Source organism: Myxocyprinus asiaticus, chromosome 30 (assembly GCF_019703515.2).
Source record: "Myxocyprinus asiaticus isolate MX2 ecotype Aquarium Trade chromosome 30, UBuf_Myxa_2, whole genome shotgun sequence".
In the NCBI taxonomy this organism is placed as follows: Eukaryota; Metazoa; Chordata; class Actinopteri; order Cypriniformes; family Catostomidae; genus Myxocyprinus; species Myxocyprinus asiaticus.
In genome coordinates, this window is record NC_059373.1 from 2,052,555 (window position 1) to 2,076,753 (window position 24,199).

The window sequence follows — 24,199 nt, forward strand, 5'->3', positions numbered from 1 at the left end:
GAATAGACACGAACTGGCAAAGATAGATGAAACAGCAGGTCATAGCGTGTCTGAAATGTCATTTCCACAGTAATAACTTCTTGTTTGACAGAACTGTTCAAAAAAGCTCTTTTCTATTTTCATCCAGTTTTAAAGGTTTTTATTTTTGAGGTTTGCAGATGATGCACTGTATTTAAAACACAGTTCAGGTTATTTTTCAAGAGACCTGTAATTTTCTTGCAGTTGTGATGAGCGAGTGTTGAGGCACAGTTCTGATAAACCTCATGAACTTGGTACAGTATGTCACATTAATGCAGTCTCACATCCATAATCAGCACAATCTGACACACACACACACACACACACACACACACACACACACACACACGTAAGAGATTTATAATGCTGAGTTGACATCTCAAGGCTTGCACAACACTTATGAAACTGTCGAGATTGATAACTGTTGTGCAGTGAATGCTGCGACAGATTGTGATATCTAGGAGTGAATATTCTCAGAGAGACAGACATGACACAATGCATTTATTTCGACTGACAGGTTTTATTTCGATATTGAAGGAACAGTTAATTTGAAAATGATAATTCTGTCATTATTTACTCACCTTCATGTCGCTCCAAACCTGTAGGACTTTCCTCCTTGTCCAGGACACAAAAAGATGTTTTAACAAAAGTTTCTGTCCATATTTTCAGTACAGTGGCAGTGGTGAATATTGTCTTATGCCTTTAATGCATATTTTAACCTCGTGCGACCCCTGTGTCCACATGTGTGAATGTTGTATTTTGGCTTCGCCATACGCAACACATAATTTAAATGAAATAAAACCGACTGAATACTGTTCATACTGTCATTTAAGGGTTAAACTTCTGGTGCACCGCGTCACGTGACAACAGCATGATATTGATTTCCAGGAAGCGCTTCTACGGGCACAGCACCAACAAAAGTGCCTCTGGTAAGAAATCTCTTTAAGTCTTTTTATTGAAAGCTGTTTGGTTGTAAAGAGGAGCGTCTTTAGTTTCATTTGATATGCTGCTTTATAAAATCCATTCATTTTTCACGTGTCAGTGCGCTGATAAACATGATGTCCACATATGTGGAAATTAGGACCGCATTACTTCAAAAGTTGAAAAAAAAATATTATTTTGGTTATTTGGTTATGTGGGTCATTTTGCTTCATTTTAATATAAAATGTTTTATATTTTATTGTGTTATCACTGTTCAACACGGTTCTATTCATTAACTTTAGTAAATGCATTAATATATATTTACTGTGCATTATCACATTGAGAATAAATGTATTCATGCGAAAGCTGGAAAATGTGTCTTTCAGAGGCTTTATATGGAGTAAGGATGAAAATAAGGTGCATTTCAAACTGTTCTGAGACCAGTGCAGACAGACAGCTCACTGAAGGTTAAGTCATTCACTAAATAGGGAGCAAGGGAGCATCCTATAGCTCTCTATACAGTTAAGTGCATTCACTCCTAAAATCTGATCAAAAGTTCAGTTTCAGGCTGCAGATGATGTTTGGATCACTCAACATGTTTGACAGACATGTGACAATGATAATCAGTACATAGATTCAGAATTTATAATGTATCATTTTATTTTAACATGATTGACAGTGATTGGATGATGCTGGACATTACTGTAGGGCTTTACTGGTTGTTTAGATCAGTGTTACTATCAGAAATAATTAATAATTATTTCTGTAGTTATTAATCAATATTTAAATTAATTAATTGGATCTAACTCATTAAAACCTCATATGGGGCTCCAGTAAATGTAGTGTGCTACGTTTAGGAGCAAGTTTGGTTATTAGCAATAATTAATAATTATCAAAGATAATTATTAATTATTAAAATCAATAGAACATTGATGAGAATAAATGTTAGCTTTTTTAAATCCTTTAAATCAACAATTATCAAAGATAATCGTTAATTGTTAACGTCGATGAAACATTAAAGTTAACACTAGCTTATTGATCATTCAAATTCAATCAAAGATAATTATCAATTATCAAAAATCAATAGAATATTAATAAGGATTAACATTGACGGGGCACCACCCTGAAATCAGGGACTAATAACCAGATAGAATAACAGTCTCAATATTAGATTGTTTTCTTAGGAAAATCGACATCCGAAGAATATCGATTTTCGGGAAAAAAAACAATGAATGAAGGTTTGAATCCGAGCACTGACATCCCGTCAGCATGACACAGGCGTATGCAAAACAAACCAAAACACTTCTCTTTGTAATATAAACAAAGTTTATTTATGCAGTAATATCAATTAATAATTAATACAATGCAGTCAATAAACTTCCGACTTACAACTACAAACTAAACAGTGACATGATTAGATATGGAAATAAAATAATCCTATAACACATAAGGTGTGTGTGTATGACAGTGTGTGTGTGTGTGTGTGTGTGTGTGTGATTAGTAAGAGAGAGAGAGAGAGAGATTATTAAGTGACAGCCCGAAAGCTGATTTCGTGATAGTGGGAGATAAAGCAGCCGTGTTCATCACTCAGAGACGCGGTTTTCCGAGCGGAGCTCGTAAAAGTCCTGCGTTATTTGACTCTAATGGATGATCTCACCCGCGATGGCGAAAATGCACAACAGTCCAATTTGGTTGGACCACAATACAGCAAAACAAATTTGTGATAATTAATACCCTGAGTATTAATAATGAGCGGACATGGCGGTCCGTAAACTGTACAAGCAAAAACCTTGAAACACAAGAATAACACGCTATAATATTCTATCTCTGCCCAGACGTAAACCTCTTACTTGAATCGCATGAGGACACAGGTAGAATGTGTTTTCCTCCGTCCTTTAACTCTGACCCGGTTCCTTGAGGCTCGTGTGATGACGGGAGGCCGTTTCCTCGCTCTGTCGGTGGGCGGTACGGCTGTTGATTGTTGGCGGGCGGTAAGGCTGTTGATTCTCGGCGGGCTGGCGGAGAACTCAGAAATGTCGACTTGATTGGAGATGGAAGAGAAATCTTTAATCTCTTCACTTCTGTAGGCCAACGGATGAAGATGCGAATTGCTCGGCGGTCTCCTTCGGATCCGTTAGAGTGTTTGGTTGAACACAGAGTAATCTCAACTCGTCCAGCGAGATGGAGATTGTATGGCTACAGTTTCAAGTCGGACGTTACTTCCTTGTGCCACGAGGTTGCACCGGAGAGCAGCAAAAGCTACGTCCGTATTCGGTGAACGAAGTCGCTGGAAGCAAAATCTTTTAGCATTTCAGAATTATTTCAACTCCTGATGATGTCATGTTTGAGGGACGTTATGTTGTGTGCCTCATCCAATAGGAGTTGAGAGCTCGATCCTTTAGTGAGCAAGGCTTCCTGGATTTGTAGTCTGTTTTGGACTCCCTTCGTTTGATTTTGGCGCGATTTTTTCAGTATAATTTACGACATGGAATGTGTGGGGGCTGAGTTAGGTTTTACAACTTGTGTTAGGCCTGCCTTTGTCTTCTATCTGAATACATGAGGCCCAACATTACTTTGAATCAGAATTATTAATTCAGCTTTATAGAAAATCAGCTGTAATGTCTATAACATCTCATGAATATGCAACACTCCTGGACACATAATAAACTATTTGATGAAAAACAATCTTACTTTCTATAGCTTGGTGTTACTTAAAATTTAACAACTTAGTCCCGCTGTCCACACATGTGGACATCAGTTTTTAGAAAACGATTTGCTGTAGAAATGTTTTCTTTTTTTGGGGGGCTTGTTTATTAGGTGCTACTAGTTATAAATCAAAAAGGGAAATGAAAAATGCACACAGCAGTCACGCTCGGGTCTCAGGGGGTTAAAGTCAAATGTATCATGAAAGTAGTCCATGCGACTCTGCCATCATATTCCAAGTCTTCCGAGGTCAAATTATTGAAAAATATTTTTGGTGACAAAATCTGGTTTAAAGCAATTTTTCGGTGAAAATCATGACGTCCGTTGCACGTTTATGAGTGCTATAAGAGAAGCTTGTTTACAGTGGCTCACATGAAAACTTGCGTTGTTCAGCGCTAAGTTATGTTGGTTTGGAACGACACCAGGGTGAGTAAATGATCACAGTTTTTTATTTTATTTTTTTATTTTGGGTGAAATATTCCTTTAAGTGTAACATACTATACAAGTATGCTTTCAATACTCGGTTCTGGGCTGATGTTGAACTTAAAAATATTACAATTCAAAAACACATTACAGAAAATGATTGACTAATATAAAATACTTATAAATCCAAACGCAGGAGCAACATTGAAGCCGTTTAATCATATCCAGAGCGCTTATGGCCATGATCAGTACAGTAAATGTGATTGAGATGAATGAATGATTAATCATTGTTAATGAATACAAATAATGACTCCAGAAAATGTGCAAAAGCTGCTTGTTTTAGCTGTTTCAGAGAGTATTTGATGAGATTTAGCAGTTTTCTTTGCTGTAAGCAGCACACAGTTGATTTTTACACCGCAGGCCGTTCCATTCAAGCGTAGATGCAATTTAAAAAATATAAAAATATTCTGTACGAAAACACATAAGAAAGGGCAGAACAAAATTGCACATATTTCATGTTCCAATAACTACCATACAAAACATATTCTAAGAAGAGAAATATAGGAATAAGGCACAAATAAAAACTAATGAGATTGTATTTTTAGACCCCTATCTGGTCTTCATAAAAGGACAGCAACAACAGAATGCCCCAGCCGCACAAAAGTCCCAGATTCTGCAGAAGAAATATCATCCAAGGTCTCTTACTGTCAACGTGAACCATGGACGGAAGCTGTCGAGATAAACAGAGAGAGTAAAAAATTTGCATTATGTTAATTTGAAAATATGCAATAACTCTTACTAAAAGTACCATAAAGCATTACATTAAAAATGATGGGAAAACCATGTTAATGCAGCAATGAAAACCATGCAGTGATCAGTCGGCAGGACTGCTTTACATTATTTACAAATGGAGCGGGTCCCAAACATACCAAAACGAGGAAGCGTTTGTTATTAACAGGTATTTTTTTTTTATGCACAACACAAAATAAAGTTTAGTTATTTACAAATGGCAATTGATATTGAATTCATCTATATCGGATTTACATTTGATTCAAATGTGTCTCGAATGTGTCTCGAATGTGTCTCGAAATGCCGAATTTAGAGTTCAAACTATTTGTTTTACAATATTAGTTGGATGATTCTCATGAAACCTATCAAGAGAATGTCCTGGTTATATTTTACTCCAAAATAAAAAGAAACAAATAAGAAATTATATTTTACACGTAGAAAATGAAAGCTGTTTTACATTGTGACAGTTGTGCACATTGTACACCTCAATGTTCATTACCGCAGTGCAAATAAAAAGATGGTCATCGTTAAAAAAAGAATATATTATTTACACACCATAGTAGTTTTCCCTTGGTTATGTCTTTCATTTTCACCAAAAAATAAAATAATAATAATAATAATAATAATAAAAAAAAATCATTGCACAATTTATTTTTAATGTACAGTAAAAAAAATGATAACTACATTAATGAGATATATTTCACTGAAAACAATGGGAATAGTGAAAGTAAAACATCTGGACACATTCATGTAATGAGAATTAGGGGGGTGAAATGTGTCCTGAAAATAATGTCACAATGCAAAAACAACCTTGACTGTCATAATGTAGTCTTCATTTCTTTACGCAAAATGTTTATATATGTTTGAAAAATGTTATATACACTGGCTGCCAAAAGTTTGGAATAATGTACAGATTTTGCTCTTATGGAAAGAAATTGGTACTTTAATTCACTAAAGTGGCATTCAGCTGATCACAATGTATAGTCAGAACATTAATAACGTGAATAATTACTATTACAATTTGAAAAAAATGTTCAGAACTTCTTAAACTACTTCAAAGAGTTCTCATCATAAAATCCTCCATGTGCAGCAATGACAGCTTTGCAGATCCTTGTTATTCTAGCTGTCAGTTTGTTCAGATACTCAGGTGACATTTCACCCCACACTTCCTGTAGCACTTGCCATAGATGTGGCTGTCTTGTCGGGCACTTCTCACACACCTTACAGTCTAGCTGATCCCACAAAAGCTCAATGGGGTTAAGATCCATAACACTCTTTTCCAATTATCTGTTGTCCAATGTCTGTGTTTCTTTGCCCACTCTAACCTTTTCTTTTTGTTTTTCTGTTTCAAAAGTGGCTTTTTCTTTGCAATTCTTCCCATAAGGCCTGCACCCCTGAGTCTTCTCTTTACTGTTGTACATGAAACTGGTGTTGAGCGGGTAGAATTCAATGAAGCTGTCAGCTGAGGACATGTGAGGTGTCTATTTCTCAAACTAGAGACTCTGATGTACTTATCCTCTTGTTTAGTTGTACATCTGGCCTTCCACATCTCTTTCTGTCCTTGTTAGAGCCAGTTGTCCTTTGTCTTTGAAGACTGTAGTGTACACCTTTGAATGAAGTCTTTGTATTGAAGTTTTTTGCCATTTTTGACCTAATATTGACCTTAAGACATGCCAGTCTATTGCATACTGTGGCAACTCAAAAACAAACACAAAGACAATGTTAAGCTTCATTTAATGAACCAAATATCTTTCAGCTGTGTTTGATATAATGGCAAGTGATTTTCTAGTATCAAATGATCAATTTAGCATGATTACTCAAGGATAAGGTGTTGGAGTGACGGCTGCTGTCTAGATTTGATCAAAAATGACTTTTTTCAAATAGTGATGGTGCTGTTTTTTACATCAGTAATGTCCTGACTATACTTTGTGATCAGTTGAATGCCACTTTGGTGAATTAAAGTACCAATTTCCTTCCGAAACAGCAAAATCTGTACATTATTCCAAACTTTTGGCCACCAGAGTGTATACAGTTACTGTGATATAAAATTAATATGTGGTTTTGGCTAGAGCACCCATGACTATGTATTGAGTATGAAAATGGTAATATACTAAAGTACAATGTACAAACACCATAACTGTAACATGACATTCTTCTTGGAAGAAGAGCCAGTGTAAGGACAATTTAAGCTACACAGTAAATTCAGAGTCTCGACATGTGGTGGTATCTATGACTCGACTTCAAACACTTCTGTTTTTTTGACTAATTATCACGTCCTGAGAGATGTAGGAAATGAAAAACGGAAATGGTTCACAGCAAGATACTAAACGTTTTCCTAAAAAGACTTCATGCAAAAACACTGCAGATTGAAGTGAACTGCAACATACCATGTCTGCCAGACCAACATACAGGAAGAGACCGGCAGTCACAGCCGAAATCCACTCCGTGGCGACAGTTTCCGTTGAGACAGACAATGCGATGTACAATCCAATGAAGGAGGTGAGAGCGCTGCCCACATTAAACAACAGGGCATTCTTGACCGACACTCCGCAGTGTAAGAGGATCGCAAAATCACCTGGGACGAGAACACAGAAATCACAAATGGGATCTCTTTTTTTGCTGAAGTCTCTTGTTTCTCCTGAGAAAAAGACTCCACTGGTGTCTCCACATGTCTCCTCTATAGTTTCAGTAGAGATCTCAACAATGTCTCAAACATGTCCCCCCCCCCCAGCACACGGCTGTTAATAATGTCCAGAGTGTCTTTATCTGGAATATTCTGTGACTCAGATGAGGAAGTGTGACTATAAAGTGTTTTTGAGAAACTAGTTGAATTGTTTCCTCAAACTGTCTTTAGTAGCCGAACAAACACTCATACGAGTCAACAGAGAACCTTTGCTGTTTGACCTGTCCTTATCAAACTGCACTTCATCAAAGCTTACTTTATGTTCAACACTGAAGTAACATGTCAAACTCTTTTTGAAACAGTTGTGAGTCTCCCCTGTGCTTTTGTGAGGAGCTTTATTTGTGTGCCGCCTATGTAGTGTGTAATGAGGTTGATTTCACTTACTGTAGGATAAAGCAGTTGTAAATAAGTGTATCTCTGTTGTGTGTTTATATACGTATATTAATGTCATACAAGCACTAGATGTCTCACCCAACTCATGTGGCAGCTCGTGACAGAGTACGGCCAGTGACGTGGCCAGTCCTGATCGCCACGACACGGAGAACGCAGCGCCGACTGCCAAACCATCCGCAAAGTTATGTATGCTGTCGCCAATGGTGATCATATAAGGAAGCAAACGCTGTTCTGAATGAGAATAAAAAAGACAAAAATGTTTACCAAGTAGCCTCATGGGATTTTATTAACAGTCTGGGTCATTTGAGCTATACCGGTTCATTTATCGAACGCCATGTGTAATTTAGGTGCTAAACACAGATATGTGATTAATTCTAAGTGGTGAATAATCATTTACAGAGTCTAGAAATCAACATGGACTGCTGGAAAAATCAGTTGTGGTTCGTCTCACCTCTTCTGTGGACAGCAGGCTCCAGGAAGGACTTCTCGTTTTTTTCTGTATCCACCTACAATCAATAGAAAGCTTCACTTACAACCGATAAACTCAAAGTTGGACAATATACACGCACTGGAAATGCAATTTTCCTAAACAGTACTTTTGTTTTCTAGTAAAAATATCAAAACATCCTTAAAAAAATAACATTTGTATTTTCACACAATTTTCTTGTTTTAAGCTTAATTCTGGCAATTGTTTTTTTTTTAGTTTAAATGCTTAAAACAAGAAAATATTTGCCAAAGCAGTTATTAACTTTATAAAATAAACAATATAAGAGACATTCTATAAAAACATCTTTTTTTTACTAGAAAACATTTTTACTAGAAAACAAGACTATATATATATATATATATATATACACAAGGTTGGGAGGGTTACTTTTGAAATGTTTTCCACTACAGATTACAGATTACATGCTGTAAAATGTAACTCGTAATGTATTCAGTTAGATTACTCAAGGTCAGTAATGTAATCTAAATACTTTGGATTACTTCTTCAGCACTGGTAGATTTTTTCACTTGTTTTGACTATAAAAACTCTGTCAGTACAGTAAGACAAAATACACATGTTAAAAATACATTCTCTGAAAAACCGAAATTATCTTATGCAGTGTTGTTTCTAAAACAATATAAATCTAACTGATCTTGTTTTAAGGATTTTTAGATATTTTTACAGGAAAACAATAAAAAAAATTATTATCAAGAATATGATTTTTGCCCTAATATCAAAGGTCTTACTAGAAAAAAAGAAATTATGATCCAACGTGAATTTTCTTGATAAAAAATATGATCGTGACTGGTAAAATGTGCATGTAAAATGGCTAGAAATAGCATTTTAGCTTAGCATAAAGCTGAAAATTTACACAAGGTTTATTTCTATTTCTTCTGCTCCAAACTTACTTCAAACTTACTTCTCTGTCTGCTCGTATGAATGTAACACATCATAAGAAAGTGTTTCACCGCTGTTCAAATACACTTTGGATCGCATTATTTATATGTATAAATGTTTTCCATCTGAAAGGACTAAATATTAAATGAAACAAATGACAATAAAATGCAAAGTAATCTCTTCAGTAATCTAAATACTTTTTGAATGTAACTGTATTCTAATTACCAATGATTTAAATTGTAACTGTAGTGGAATACAGTTACTTATATTTTGTATTTTAAATACGTAATCCTGTTACATGTATTCCGTTACTCACCAACCCTGTATATATATATATATATAGAGAGAGAGAGAGAGAGAGAGAGAGAGAGAGAGAGAAAGAGAGAAAATGTACATATAGAAATGTATAATAATAATATATAACAAACCCCAAGTATTTAACTTCAGCACTCTGCAAAAATAAAAAATAAATAAAATAATATATATATATATATATATATATATATATATAATATTTTATTTCTTGGGGTTTGTTCAGATTTCTAACCCTTTGTTTGGGCAAATTAATAGAATTAATAGAGAGTTTTTGGGAAACTTTGGAAAGACTGTAAGAGCATGCTCCAAATCGATCATGATTCCAGTCTAATAGTTTTTCTTTCCGATTCCATAACATCCTGAATGACACAGCTCAAATAATTTTCTCCAGTTGTCCGTTAACGTTTACATGGACCAACTTTCTCACCAGATCAGCCTGAGAGCTTGAGTGTTTGTTCTGTTTGTCTCTCTGGAACATCTGCAGAACTTTCCCGTGGTCACAGTGATGAAGATCCGACTCCTCCTGCAACACAAGGCAACAACAGCTAATTATTTAAGAATGGATTTATAATTGACCTCTCTCACAGGTCTCAGAAGATCTTCAGTAAAGCATTTTCATTGATTAACAACATAAATTCGGTCTGTTCCTCACACAAAGCTTTCTTGTGACTTCAGAAGACTTGGAATATTGTGCATGAGTTCTATACAAACTACTTTATGGCTCTTTAATGGAGTTTCGGAAGGACACGAGGGCAGCTATCCCTTTAATAACATTTCTGAATAACACAGAAGACTCACTCCATCATGATGGTGGTGATGTTCTCCACGAGTAATGATGGAGAAGATGGTTTCCATCACGTAGAAGAAATAGATGCCTCCAATGAGCACCAAGAGTTTGTACACAAAGTCGAGGTTGTCTTCTGAATGGTCGTGATTGTTTCCGTCATCATGAACGTGAAGGCCCAAAAACTACACAAACAGACACACAAACAATCGTTCACAGATGTAAGGACTCACAAAGCAATGAAACCATACACTGCCAATGAAATTAATCCCAATCTAAAATGTTGTCGTCTGCTTTGATTTCCCTGCAGCACTGTGAAGTAATCCCTGTCTGCGTTAAATAAGCAAGACCTTATTTCTGGTTTCTTCTCAGCAATCCTATTATTTTCCACTCTGCGCGATGACATGGTGTGACAGGGCTGTAGTTATGTTGTCATGCTTCTAAATGGATGAGTGAACGTGGGCGATGTTTGTACGAGCGACTGCCCAGGGAAAATAATGTGTGCCATGCGGTGTGACCAATTCTGACCAGTTAAACTGGAAAAGGCAACATTTCGAAAAGTTTTTGGGAGATTCCTTGCCAAAAAGGGATTCCAGAACTATCAGAGGGTTATTTAGAATGATGTGGAGTTTTGTTTACTTAGTAGTGGACATGTGTTTTGGAAGGGTATGACAGAGTACAACAGTCTGGTTCCAGAAGTAAAAATCCCATTCATTTTCTCTATAGACATATTTTTTTAATGATAACTTACAAACCTTTAAAGACAGACCAACTGTGAGCTCCAAGTTTGTTAATCGATGATATGTACTTCTGTTGAAGTCATCAGTCCACGTTATTTCAACTTAATTTTAATAAATTGTGCATAATAGAAGACTTTCTGATAAAGCACTACACTACCCATGATCCTAAGAGGGAAAATTCACCAATCAGAGAATCGCTGCCAACAAAGTGCACCAAAAGAGCTCTGCAGCTCCGCCCACAGCCAGGACTCAATGTGAATGACACAATCAATTCGCTCTCCCTACACTGTCAAACTACTTATTTGTTTGTATATACAGTATATGCATATTTTGCAAAATATTTAAAATATAATGTTTCTATACTTCAGTAGTTTTATATTTTTGACACAAGCAATGAGGTGATTTTGAGGTGGGACTATCTTTTTATAAGACCAATGGAAGACAGGGAATCTCTTAGAAAACAGTGATTATTTTAGTAATTCCGTTTGGCGTAATTGGCAAAATACACAGTGCAATTTAAATTTTCATGTTTTTTTTTTTAAACATTCATCTCAACTGGTTTGTAGCATATAATCACTCATCTCATGGTTAAAATGAGACTAAAAAGCCATTTGTGTTCTTATAAATTTCTCTAAATACAGATGGTAGTTTGCTCACCGCAGGCAGGAGATGCAATAGCGCGTCACCGGTCAGCGACCCCACAGCGAGACTGATGCAGAACTGAATGCAGAGTTCAAACACTTGAGTACAGGCGGAAAACAACAGCACCACGATTCCAAACATGGCCATCAGACAGATGATGAGGTTGGCGAGGGTGGCGTATCCATATTCTGCACACAAAGAACACATTCTTAGAACTGAATAAAGAACAGCATTGTGTTTGCATGATTCACAGGCATGCCATTCATTCTGTGCTTTGTGAACAGTAACTGGTGATTCTAGCAGAATCAGGTTTGTTACCAGAAAACCAGTTTTCAGAAAGTGCCAGTTTTGTATAATATAATATAATATATAATTTGGAATTTGTTTTTTTCCCTTTTTTCTCCCAATTTGGAATGCCCAATTCCCAATGTGCTTTTTAAGTCCTCGTGGTCGTGTAGTGATTCGCCTCAGTCCGGGTGGCAGAGGACGAATCCCAGTTGCCTCCGTGTCTGAGACCGTCAACCCGTGCATCTTATCACGTGGCTTGTTGATCGCGTTGCCACGGAGACATAGCGCGTGTGGAGGCTTCACACCATCCACCGTGGCATCCATGCTCAACTCACCATCCGCCCCACCGAGAACGAACCACATTATAGCGACCACGAGGAGGTTACCCCATGTGACTCTACCCTTCCTAGCAACCGGGCCAATTTGGTTGCTTAGGAGACCTGGCTAGAGTCACTTAGCATGCCCTGGGATTCGAACTAGCGAACTCCAAGGGTAGTAGTCAGCGTCTTTACGACTGAGCTACCCAGGCCCCCTAATTTGGACATTTTTGAGTTTGTATTACATTTTTAATTAAATACTTTGCAGCAGTTTCTTGCAAAATCTAAACACAGTTTGAGATATTGTTGAGATCTCATATGAAAGAGACAGATGTGAGATTACTGGAGTTTTTTGAAGTAGAGTTTAATCTCATTGCAGATTAGGAGAAACAAATCAAAAAGATACAATTTGGGATTTTTCTTTTCTTCAGAATTTTATTATGCATTTGAATGTAATTAATAAATAGCTAAATAAAGTTTTTCAGAAAGTCTCCTTTTAATCTCATTGCTGGTTTGGAGAAACAATTGAGAAATAAGAAATCTGGGTAATGCTTTAGAATACTGTTTTATACTTAATAGGTGACTATGCAGGAATTAATGCAGGACAAATGAGTAGTACTACATTAACACTTCAGTCACTACTATTAACTTATATAGAAACACAGTTAACTAATCATTAAGTAATAGTGATCTGATGACTGTTGTAGTGTTAGCTAATACATATTTACTGAATTTTATTTGCCTCACTGAGAACTACTAACTAACTATGAGTAAACAATAACAACTACTAATTAATTACTCGATAAAACATTAATCCAGTGTCTAAAATGTGAACAATTACACTTTTGTTGTCAACATGTAATTGCATCATCAGAGATGCATATGCGTTCTTTAACCAGAAATCAGTTCTAAAACCTAAAACCTGACGAAGATCTCGCGCACATGCAGTACAACCTCCCTTTATTTAAGGTAAGTGAACTAGTCTTGATACTCTACCAGGCACTGTAGTGGTGGTGTTATGTGGCACATATGTTATCTGTTAAGTATGAAACAGTACTCTAAAGCATTCCCGAAAACTGTGATGTTTCTTTTTCAGAATTTCAATATGTACTGTAACTGAATGTAATTAATAAATGAATAAAGTTTTAAAGTGCTCATCATATGATGTTGTAGGAACAGTTTACTCACTCTCAGCGGCACTGAGCGAGTTGGGTATCACTGGACTGGGGCTGATCTGAGAACAGCCTCCACTGAGTATCTGTTGAATCAGGGCAGGACTGAGCTGTGTGAACTGATCTCGGGTCAGTGCTGTGGAGTTTATCTGGTGGATTCTTAGAAGATCTTCAGCACTGAAACACGTCTGCACATGAAACACAGTATACTTTAGTTCTGCACTGCAAAACATTTTTTGTAATCAGTATTTTTGTCTACTGTATTTGCAGTGCAACAGCACTCTTCATTTTGTGATACTGCTTAAATGTATACTGAAAGATGCAAATGTAAAAAAGGATAAAACAGAAAACATTTCATTTGGCATCAATATTTTATTTCATGCATGAAACACTCATGAGTTTAGTTAATGTAGGCTACTATTCCCTAAAATTACTAATTGCACGGATGTCAAAAAACAGGCCATATGTAGACGGCGTGTGAGCTTAAAGAAATTGGAAATATTCATCATGATTAAAAACGAGCCGGATATCAGACAGCACATGCACTGCTAAATTTCACTCTGATTATTATTACAGACAGATGAAAACAAGTTTTGCGGTCTCAGATCACAGCGTATGTCACAACATCCATCAACAGAGATAAACATTACCGGACGCCACTGACACTTCATGTTACAGGACTCAAAATCATTTCTCATACAGACCAAAAATGTCACGGCTAAATGATTAGATTTCTGTTGCGTGCCTCACATAACTACATCACAACTATCTTCTAATAGTCGTAAAATACACTATTACACTGATCTGAGAGCTGCTGTGGAGTTTGGCTTGTTATTATTGAGGTCAGAGTGTCAAGTATGGAAAACTGATTAAAGATCAGTTTAAAGCACACTTGTACGAAGATGTCCGGGTCATATATTGCCCCAAAATGAAAAGAAATACATTATAAAATTCAATTATATTTTGCTAAAAGAAATAAAGAGAATTCTCTTTACCGTGATGCAAAGAAACCTAATGCAAACAAACAAACAAAAAAAAAACTATAATTTCATTTAAAAAACATTTTAATACATTAGAAGAATTTCTTATACTTTTTGGTTGTTTACTTGTCAGTCATATATATTGCAGTCATATAGTGATCACTTTTAATTATCCAATCAATGCATGATAGATAACATAAATATCATTTGAAAAACAAATCACATTATGGAAGTTAAATAGGTTGTGAATCGCATTTCATGTTGTCCTTAATTGTCAAAGTCAATATAAAAATACTTCCATAATGCAAATAATTTTAATGGTTTAAAAAACAGATTGAATTTTCTTTCATTTCATATATATATATATTCATTTAAATCTTTCTCTCGTTTGGGGTCAAATATGGCATTTTGAAGTATGATGTTTTTATGAGGTTCATCCACTGAAGTCTCATGATAACTCATAATTATTTATACTGTATGAGATGGTGAAATCGTAAGATATTGTACGACTTGGCTTGTATTCGAAAAGGTATGACTTTTATTTTCATAGAGAACAACCAATCAACAAAATATGATCTCAACAGGGATGGATTACCGACCGGGCCAATGGGGCCAGTGCACAGAGGCCCTTGACTTTCCGGGGGGGCCCTGGGCTTTAAGGTTGCGCGATCCAGTTTGGTGATCCCCCTGCTCGTAAACCCATCAACAATGAAAACGACCCCCCCCCCCCCCATATTTGCATATATATTTATGTATGCAAATGACTAATGTATGTCAATAACCTGTAATACACCTCTCTTGTCTTGTTCCAAAACTCACTGTTTTCTTTCATCCATAGTACACTACGGAAATTTTCCTAATAAAATATTTAGTTATTTTTGGGTTTGTGTAACGAGTGATACTTTATGGTTAGGTTTAGGCTATGGGTTAAACTTAGGAAAAATTATAATAACATTGTTCGTTGGTTTGTTTATTTTTCTTTATGGGATTAAAAGTCGTATTTGTACAAGCCACCTCGTACGATTTCTTGTGATTTTGCCATCTCATACTATTATTCTGATTTCTCAGGTGAAGAGGTTGGACTCTTAATCTACTTATGTGAATGGTTACCGCATCCCAGCTGCTGTTGCTATGGTGACCCTCTGGATGACTTTGTTTGCGGGTCATTCTGTGGTGGGATTCAGCTTCAAGATGGTCGTGGTCATGATCGTGTTCCTCTCCGCCCAGGTTTAAGGTCTTCAGAAGCTCTTCAAAATCTGCCAAAAAATGACAACGTTAAAGAAACCCCATACAGATTAAAAGCAAATACTGTCTGAAGTCTTTAAAACATTGAGGACCCCATGATTCACGATGATTCATTGGCTAGAAATGACTCTTTGTAAGTGCAATCTCTTGAAAATGATCCTTAAAAAACCTCCAACAATGTCATGGAAATTCTTTGGTGGGAATCTACTGCAGGATAATCAAACATTCATACCATGAAGTGTGAGATTTTCAGAGCCAAACAGGTTGAAGATGTAATCAAGGAAGTACTCTTGCTCAGGCAGGACGTACGCCCTCATGCAGTCTCCACGCAGAGCGTGAAACACGATGTTTCCGAACACGGCATCCAGCTCGACATGCGTGTGGTCTCCGTGATCATCGCTGCTCTCTTCCAGGATGTCGTTCAGAGAGAGACATGACTAAATATGTGGATAAACACATGATAGATGTGGCCATCAATATGAGATGTCAATCATGTCATTTCTTACTGTGGTGTTTGAAGGACCTTATGATTACTAAAATGTGGAAACACAGACAGATCCGTGGAATTGAGTCAGAAAAATGCAATTAAAGGAATATTCCGGGTTCAGTACAAGTTAAGCTCAATCAAAAGCATTTGTGGCATAATGCTGATTACCACAAAAAAATAAAAAAAATAAAAAATAAAATGTTGACTCATCCCTCCTTTTCTTTAAAAAAAGCAAATATTGAGGTTGCAGTGAGACACTTACAATGGAAGTCAATGGGGCCAATTTATGGAAGGTTTAAAGGCAGAAATGTGAAGCTTATAATTTTATAAAAGCACTTACATTCATTCTTCTGTAAAATTACTGTATTATTTGAGCTGGAAAGTTGTTTAAATGTTTAAATGTTGTTTTACAGTCATTTTAGGATTTATGTCATTGCGTAGTCATGACAACAAAGTTAATTGGGCAAAACTCTACACAGAGGTTACACTCAAAAAATATTTTAAGATTTATGCATTTTCAATTTCATAAAGAAAATACAGAAAATTTAATGAAATAATCTTTAAAAAAAGTTATATATATATATATATATATATTTGTGTTTAGTAAGCGTTAATACACATATTGTTTACGTCTTATGTCTATACTTTTGAAACTGTGAGTATTTTAACGTTTACGTTTTTGTCCCCATTCACTTCTATTGCAAGTGTCTCACTGGAACACACATTTTTGCCTTTTTTTAAAGATAAGGAGGGATGAGTCAAAATTAATTTGAAGTATTTTTTCAAATTTGGGATGAAATTAATGACAATTTCACTATCAAATAATTAATAATTAATGAAAGAAATTACATCTTTGCATACATATTGCATCTGGTATATAAAAAAAGGTACAAGTGCACAAGGAAGGGTGTAAAATACATGTAAAACAGTAGTTGATGTTTCCCAATAATGAAAACATTAATCCACATCCAGGCACTCATGCATTTCAATATTAAAAAGCCTCTATTAAAGGGGCTACATCCACTGATATATACAGAACTGGATTGCTCATGACATCATATCAGTGAAGCCACTGCGCTGCCATATTGCTTTGCCCAAATATTCCAATGTCCCTATCGACTTCATAAGAAATCATCTCATTTCAGCGAGTAAACATTAGTCATTCAATCACCGATTTTATATCTGAAATCTGCATGTACATCCCTACAACGCAAACATCCTAAACATGCAATTATTTATTTATTTAAGTCAGGAATTTTTCCTGTTCCTTGAAAGCCCGAGTGAGTTATGTGTATCTATATCAACAGTATCCACCTCTGATAAACTTCATCAGCGAACAGATCAGCTGAATGTTCACTGAAACTGAGGTAAGATACAGACATTTTCAGACTTATGTATTGTGAACATCCAAGTGTTTGTTCAGAGTTACTTGTTTAATGTTTTCATCAAAAAGTGCCTTTTTCTCACAGTCACTTCAATAAGAGCGTGCACTCTCCCTCCCTCTATCACATGTGATGCAAAGCTGGTTAAAATTAAACTGATACCGCTAGGTTTAAATGGCAAACGAACACGTATTTATGACATGTATCCATGCATGACAACAGAGAGCAATTCAGTATGAAAACAGGCAATCCTGGGCATTTAAGGTGATTTTTAAAGTCCCGTTTGGAGGTAAGAATGTATTGTCATCCTTACAAGCATCTATTACAGATTTTCCCTAACAATACAACTTGTGGGCAGTTTTCCTGCTTCCTTTGGTGATCGTTGTGCTACACTGATAGACTGAACACCGGGGCAGGTGATGCTCTGAGATCACAATCCATATATATCTTCTCCCTCATAACGAATATTATCCATAACGAGCAAATTAAACATTAAACATGATTGTCTCTGGAGGGCAAAATGCGACTGCTGTGTCCTGAGACCAGAGATGGTGAAAAGGGGGCTTTTTCGCCTTTCGGTCATTGATGCTCTATGAAAGTTTGGGCATACCAAGATGGCCACTCGAACACTTCCGGTGGCTTCACCTCCTGCTGGCAGTTTAATGTTGCGTCAGCGATCCAGTTCTATACATATATATATATCAGTGGCTACATCTTAAAAAACACCAACGCGTATTCGCCCAAACAGGTCTTCATCAGAATGTCCCTCTAATAAAGGCTTTTAAATATTGAAATTCCACATGAGTGCCTGGATGTTTTCATTATTGGGAAACATCAGTGGCGGACTTAGGTATGGGTGACATGGGTAGCCTCCTGGGGTGGCATCTTGCTGGTGGCGGCATGGGCAACCCCTTCTGCACCCCCTAACCCCTTAACACCCCAACATAATTTGTTGGCGGGTCAGCACAGGGAGCTTACACAGGGCACTGAAGTGGGGGTTCGCCCAGGGCGCCATACAAGCTAGAACCGCCGCTGGGAAACATCCACTACTATTTTTCCTATAATTAATAGTTAAATTGAAATATGGCCAAGTGTGATTATTAAACTGAAAAAGGATGTAATTTCATTAATTAAATATATATAGTCTGCATGTGCTAAACGCCTCTGAATCAATGAGTCTTCACTCAGTTTTCTGCCAAAATAAAAGCTTGATTCAACTGGATTTGTGCAATTACTACCATATTGAATAAAAGATCATACTCAATGTAGTAGTAATACTACTACTATTGATAACAATTTCACATTAAATTGTTTTATATTTAATAATAATAATAATAATAATAATAATAATCTTTCATTTATACTGTGAAGCTCTATTGTGCGGGACTTTATTTGACCAAAAATAACTGCAATGTTTTGTTGAAAATTAATTCTTATACTATCATTTGATTCAAGTTTTATGATTCATTTGATTAAACACTATTGTGATGATAGCATTTAGATAAAACATAAAACATGCTAAGGCAAGCATCACTATTACTATTGCTCAAATTAAGGGTAAGTGACACTCAATTATTTGCACTGACCTCATGTGTGTCGGGCTGAGAGTATTTTTCCATGTCATGAAACAGTCTCTCTAAACCCTCATATTCTGTGGCGCTGATATCACCATGGGGAGGATGGCTGGTGGGCGTGTTGTTGTTATGGTCATCATGGTGACCGTGGCCTAAGATTGTTTCAATGAAATGCTCGGTCTCTTCGCCCCAGTGGCCCTCATGAATGACCCCGCAGGTGTGAAGTGGACCGCTCAGAAACAAGCAGCACCCAGGGGCCATCGTGAAGAAGTCCTCCATCTGCAGCCCCTGTGAGCTGGTGTAGTTACTCAACAGCTGGGGCAAATGTTCCACAGAGAGGCACTATAAACAAGAAGAAAAAAACAAACAGATATACCAACATTACAAACATTGGAAAAGCAGTAGTTTGCCTTTGTCTCAGATGTTTCTCCTAAAATTCCTTTGGAGAAATAAATAAATGCAATTGAGTCAATTGTTAACATACAGTAAAGTATAGAGATATCAAATGAATGTGAATGGTATAGCTCAGGTCATTTGCACTTTGTGTTCAATATGTTTGAGCTGAAATTTTGAGCAGAGTTTAAGACATTGTTGAGATCTCTTCTGAAACTGTAGAGGAGACACATGTGAAATCTCTGGGGTCTTATTCTCAGGAGAAATATCTGAGAAGCAGGAGACTTCCCCATTTAAATCTCATTGGTGTCTAGGAGAAAGAGTTGAGGTATTAAAGGGACAGTTCATCCAAAAATGAAAATTCTCTCATCATTTATTCACCCTCATGCCATCACAGATGTGTATGACTTTCTTTCTTCTTCAGAACACAAATGAAGATTTTCAGAAGAATATTTCAGCTCTGTAGGTTCATACAATGCAAGTGAATGGTGACCAGAACTCAGAAGGTTCAAAAAGCACATAAAAGCAGCATAGAAGTAATCTATAAGACTCCAGTGGTTTAAACCATGTCTTCTGAAGTGATATAATAGGGCTGGATGAGAAGATCAATATTTAAGTCCTTTCTTACTATCAGTAGGTGGATGAATGTGGAAGTGAAAGTGAAAATGGAGATTTTAGGTAAAAAGTGACTTCAATATGGTTCTGTTTCTCACCCACACCTATCATATCACTTCAGAAGATTTGGATTAAACCACTGGAGTCATATGGAGTACTTTTATGATGCCTTTATGTGCTTTTGGAGCTTCAAAGTTTTGGTCACCATTCAGTTGCATTGTATGGACTTACAGAGCTGAGATATTCTTCTAAAAATCTTCATTTGTGTTCTGCAGAAGAAAGAAAGTCGTACACATCTGGGATGGCATGAGGGGGAGTAAATGATGAGAGAATTTTCATTTTTGGGTGAACTGTCCCTTTAAAGAGATTTCATTTGACATTGTTTCTGGTTTCTTTTATGTCTGAATTTTCTCAAAGTAAAAAAATACAAAATGAATAAAAATAAAAACATATTCTAACAATATTTAACCTTTTCTTGTGGCAAGTCATTGCTGTTATGCCCTAAAAATATAAAAGTCATTCAACAAAAATACTCATAAAAATAAATAAATTCCAAAGTACATTTTTCAAAACAACTTTTTGGACTGACAAGAATCTCCAATCAGTAAAAGAATTAATCTTTAAAGAAATACAAAGTTCACTTCACAAACACACCCTCACAACACTTTAACATGGTAATCAGAGTTCCTGACAAAATATCATGTTCTGCCTTTACTGTATGAGCAGGTTTGGGAGGGTTACTTTTGAAATGTTTTCCAGTACAGATTACAGAATACATGCTGTAAAATGTAATTTGTAATGTATTCCGTTAGATTACTCAAGGTCAGTAATGTAATCTAAATACTTTGGATTACTTCTTCAGCACTGGTAGATTTTTTCACTTGTTTTGACTATAAAAACTCTGTCAGTACAGTAAGACAAAATGCGTATGTTAAAAATACATTCTCTGAAAAACCAAATTATCTTATGCAGTGTTGTTTCTAAAACAAGATAAATCAAATTGATCTTGTTTTAAGGATATTTAGATATTTTTACAGGAAATCAATACAAAAATTATTATCAAGAATACGATTTTTGCCCTAATATCAAAGGTCTTACTAGAAAAAAAGAAATTATGATCCAACGTGAATTTTCTTGATAAACAAATATGATCGTGCCTGGTAACATGTGCATGTAAAATGGCCAGAAACAGCATGTTTCTCCTATCACCAAAAAAAAAAAAAAAAAAAAAAAAATCCTTGTGTACGTGACAACACTTAGCAACAAAGCTAATTCTTATTCTGATTCTCAAAATGACAAAATCATACATTTTGAAACATTTGGATAAACAAGTGAACACAATAAAACTCACACTGGCATACATTCAGAAGGGTCATAAGGCAGATTTGAACAGAAACACTGTGTTCTCAGGACAAGAGTATTTTACATAAATGTCAGGTTAAACACATTTTTTTGGTCAAAATTTTAAGTGTTTTTGCAAAATGTTGTCACTTAATCGGCTACAACTCATTCATTACAATATCTGTTGGCCAAAACAATAGTTTGACATTTTTTTGCATTTGTCTTTTTTTTATTATTATTGTTTGTGTGTTTCATAATTTGTTTAGCCTAAAATACATTTGAAATGCATGTTCATGAAGTCTTTTTACTAGTGATAACCAGTGACACTTTACAAGTGTTTCAAATCCTAATTAATATATATATATATATATATATATATATATATATATATATATATATATATTTCTCAAATCAGTGTTAATAAACAGCAGATTCCTGTTGTGACAACTTACCCCATACAGTGTGACAACATGCCTGTTAGGGTTTGACGTGTGTGGAAAGTTTATTACTGGGAAAGTGAAAAGCTTTAAAAGCAATTTGAACCTAGAATCGTGATATTGATTTTAAGAAGTTAATGGACATGTTATAGCCTGTCAACTACACCCTTATGAGATTTACCCGACTTTCTCTTACTGATTGTAAACATGTTTTTTTTATTTTTTTTATTTTATTTTTTTCTCCCAAAGTCGTTCCGCAAAAATATATTTTTTAAGCATTGGCATGAACAATATTTAGACTATATTACAGTGGTATATTCTTCAGTGAGATTGCTCTGTCAGGTGTAGCGCACGACCCTACAGCCGCCGCATGTGCGCGCTGGACCTCGACCTCTCCAAAAGAGCCTCAAATAGATCTCACCTTTCCACACGACACACCGGAGCACTGCACACGTTCCTCCAGCCGTTCAAAAACCGAGCGAACCGCATCTTCTGTGAGGAACTCCTGTCCTGGAGACACCAAATCCACAACTTTCGCGAAAATGTCCCGTTTATCGCCATGCGCTCCGCTGAACAAGCTGAGACAGGTGAAACAAAGCGCAATCACTCCTCTAGTCTCCATAATCGATGTGTTTGGCCCCTATTTTCTCTATTAAGAGGGTCTTTCAGGTGAGACAGGTCCGAGAGATTGCCCTCACACACACAGGAGATTTAGAGTTCTTCACATAAGTGATACCTGCTCAGGTAGAAGCTCTTCTTGCCCTCTGATTGGTCACTTCTCCACCTGCTCACATACACGTCTCATAAAGGAGGGAAGCCTCTTCCGTTCACCTGCACTGAGGGGTTCGGACAGGGGCTGCCCTGCCTGGAGATCTGTTTTCAGGGCTTTTCAGCACCTGCTCTCCAGGTATACTGCCAAATAATTTATTTTAAGAAAGAAAATGAGAGCTGAGCAGGGAGAAAGCATATTTAAATGCTACACACACCAAAAATCCCTCTGAGAATGGGCCTTGCATGGGTAATATACCCTATACCAGTCAAAAGCTGGATACACTTGAATGAATTTGTGTTTTTCGTGATCTTACAATCTTAAAAGGCTAATGCTTAAATGCTTGAAATTAGTAATTCAATTTGCATGCAGTGAGAGCTGGTTGAGACTTAACATTGCATACTATTGGTACCTATAAAAGAAGGGTCAAATCAAAATTAATTTGTGTGGTAGTCAGTATTATGCCACAAATGCTGTCGATTGAGCTTAACTTGTATTGAACCCGGAATATTCCTGTAATATTTATAATAGTTGTAAAACATAATGCATTTTGGGGTTTAGGAAGATTTTGTGTATTTAATGCAGAGCTGGTTGGTCAGACTGATCTCACTGTGAATTCGGTGACTGTACGTCCAAAGTTCTTCAGTTGAAATCGGTCTGTGCTTACCAAAATTTGAAGCACTGCCCCCCAGTGGTCGAAGCTGGAAGTGTTGTGTGAAGTCTTGGCCAACCTAATCTCATGAAAAGTGGTGCATAATTTACGAGTTGGCTATTTCGTATGGTCTCGCACGATGTTGTTCGCATAAACTCGTACGACTTCATCACGTGCAAATTCCCGGATATCTAACGCGGAAGTAAGCGCGAATTCCGCGCACGAGGCGTTAAGGACATACCTATTAATATTATGCCCTTACCCAAACCCTTATCTAAACTTAACCAATCAGTAGAGTGTGTAAACATGATAGGAAGATGTAGTGTGTGACAGAAGCCAGTAATTGTCGCACATTAGATGGAAACGATGTCCAGCGATGTCATTGGCTGTAGTGAAAGTCGTAGGAATACAAACGAGCGCAGTCGCACGATATCATACGAATAAGCCAAATTTAGAAAAGTCGTACAATTCCTGACGATTTCGCCGTGAGAGTGTGTTGGTCTTGGCGCATGTGAGCTCTAGTTTCTGGGTGAAATGTCCACAAGGTGGCGCAAAAGTGAGTTGCTTTTAGTTGTTGATGTAATGCAGTCAACCAGATGCACTAACGCAAACACCAACCCTAAACCTAAACGTCAGTGGAGTAAAAATGTAATCTTAGAGCAAAAATGCAACCTTTGAATCGCGCTTGTCATTGATTATGTAAACGCGTATACTTCCTGATTTCCATAGGACCAAAACCATGTCACATCAGG

At 36.5% G+C, this 24,199-nt stretch overlaps 1 protein-coding gene and 1 long non-coding RNA gene across 2 annotated transcripts; one reads left to right on the plus strand and one right to left on the minus strand.

The window, feature by feature from the left end:
• The first annotated feature begins 457 nt into the window (after window positions 1-457).
• Window positions 458-11,930, plus strand: LOC127421466 (uncharacterized). Its single transcript, XR_007893996.1, has 3 exons — window positions 458-700; window positions 852-947; window positions 11,795-11,930. It is a non-coding gene; the product is annotated as an uncharacterized LOC127421466 (long non-coding RNA).
• On the minus strand, window positions 4,265-22,764 carry LOC127421465 (zinc transporter ZIP4-like). The gene is made up of 12 exons (XM_051664526.1): window positions 22,448-22,764; window positions 19,253-19,582; window positions 16,030-16,234; window positions 15,663-15,808; window positions 13,589-13,760; window positions 11,811-11,983; window positions 10,428-10,598; window positions 10,057-10,152; window positions 8,382-8,436; window positions 8,009-8,161; window positions 7,242-7,429; window positions 4,265-4,795 (listed from the first exon to the last, which is right to left on the minus strand). Exons 1-12 carry the CDS (start codon window positions 22,646-22,648, stop codon window positions 4,667-4,669), a joined length of 2,019 nt encoding a protein of 672 aa, XP_051520486.1. The 5' UTR covers window positions 22,649-22,764; the 3' UTR covers window positions 4,265-4,666.
• Window positions 22,765-24,199: the final 1,435 nt, after the last annotated feature.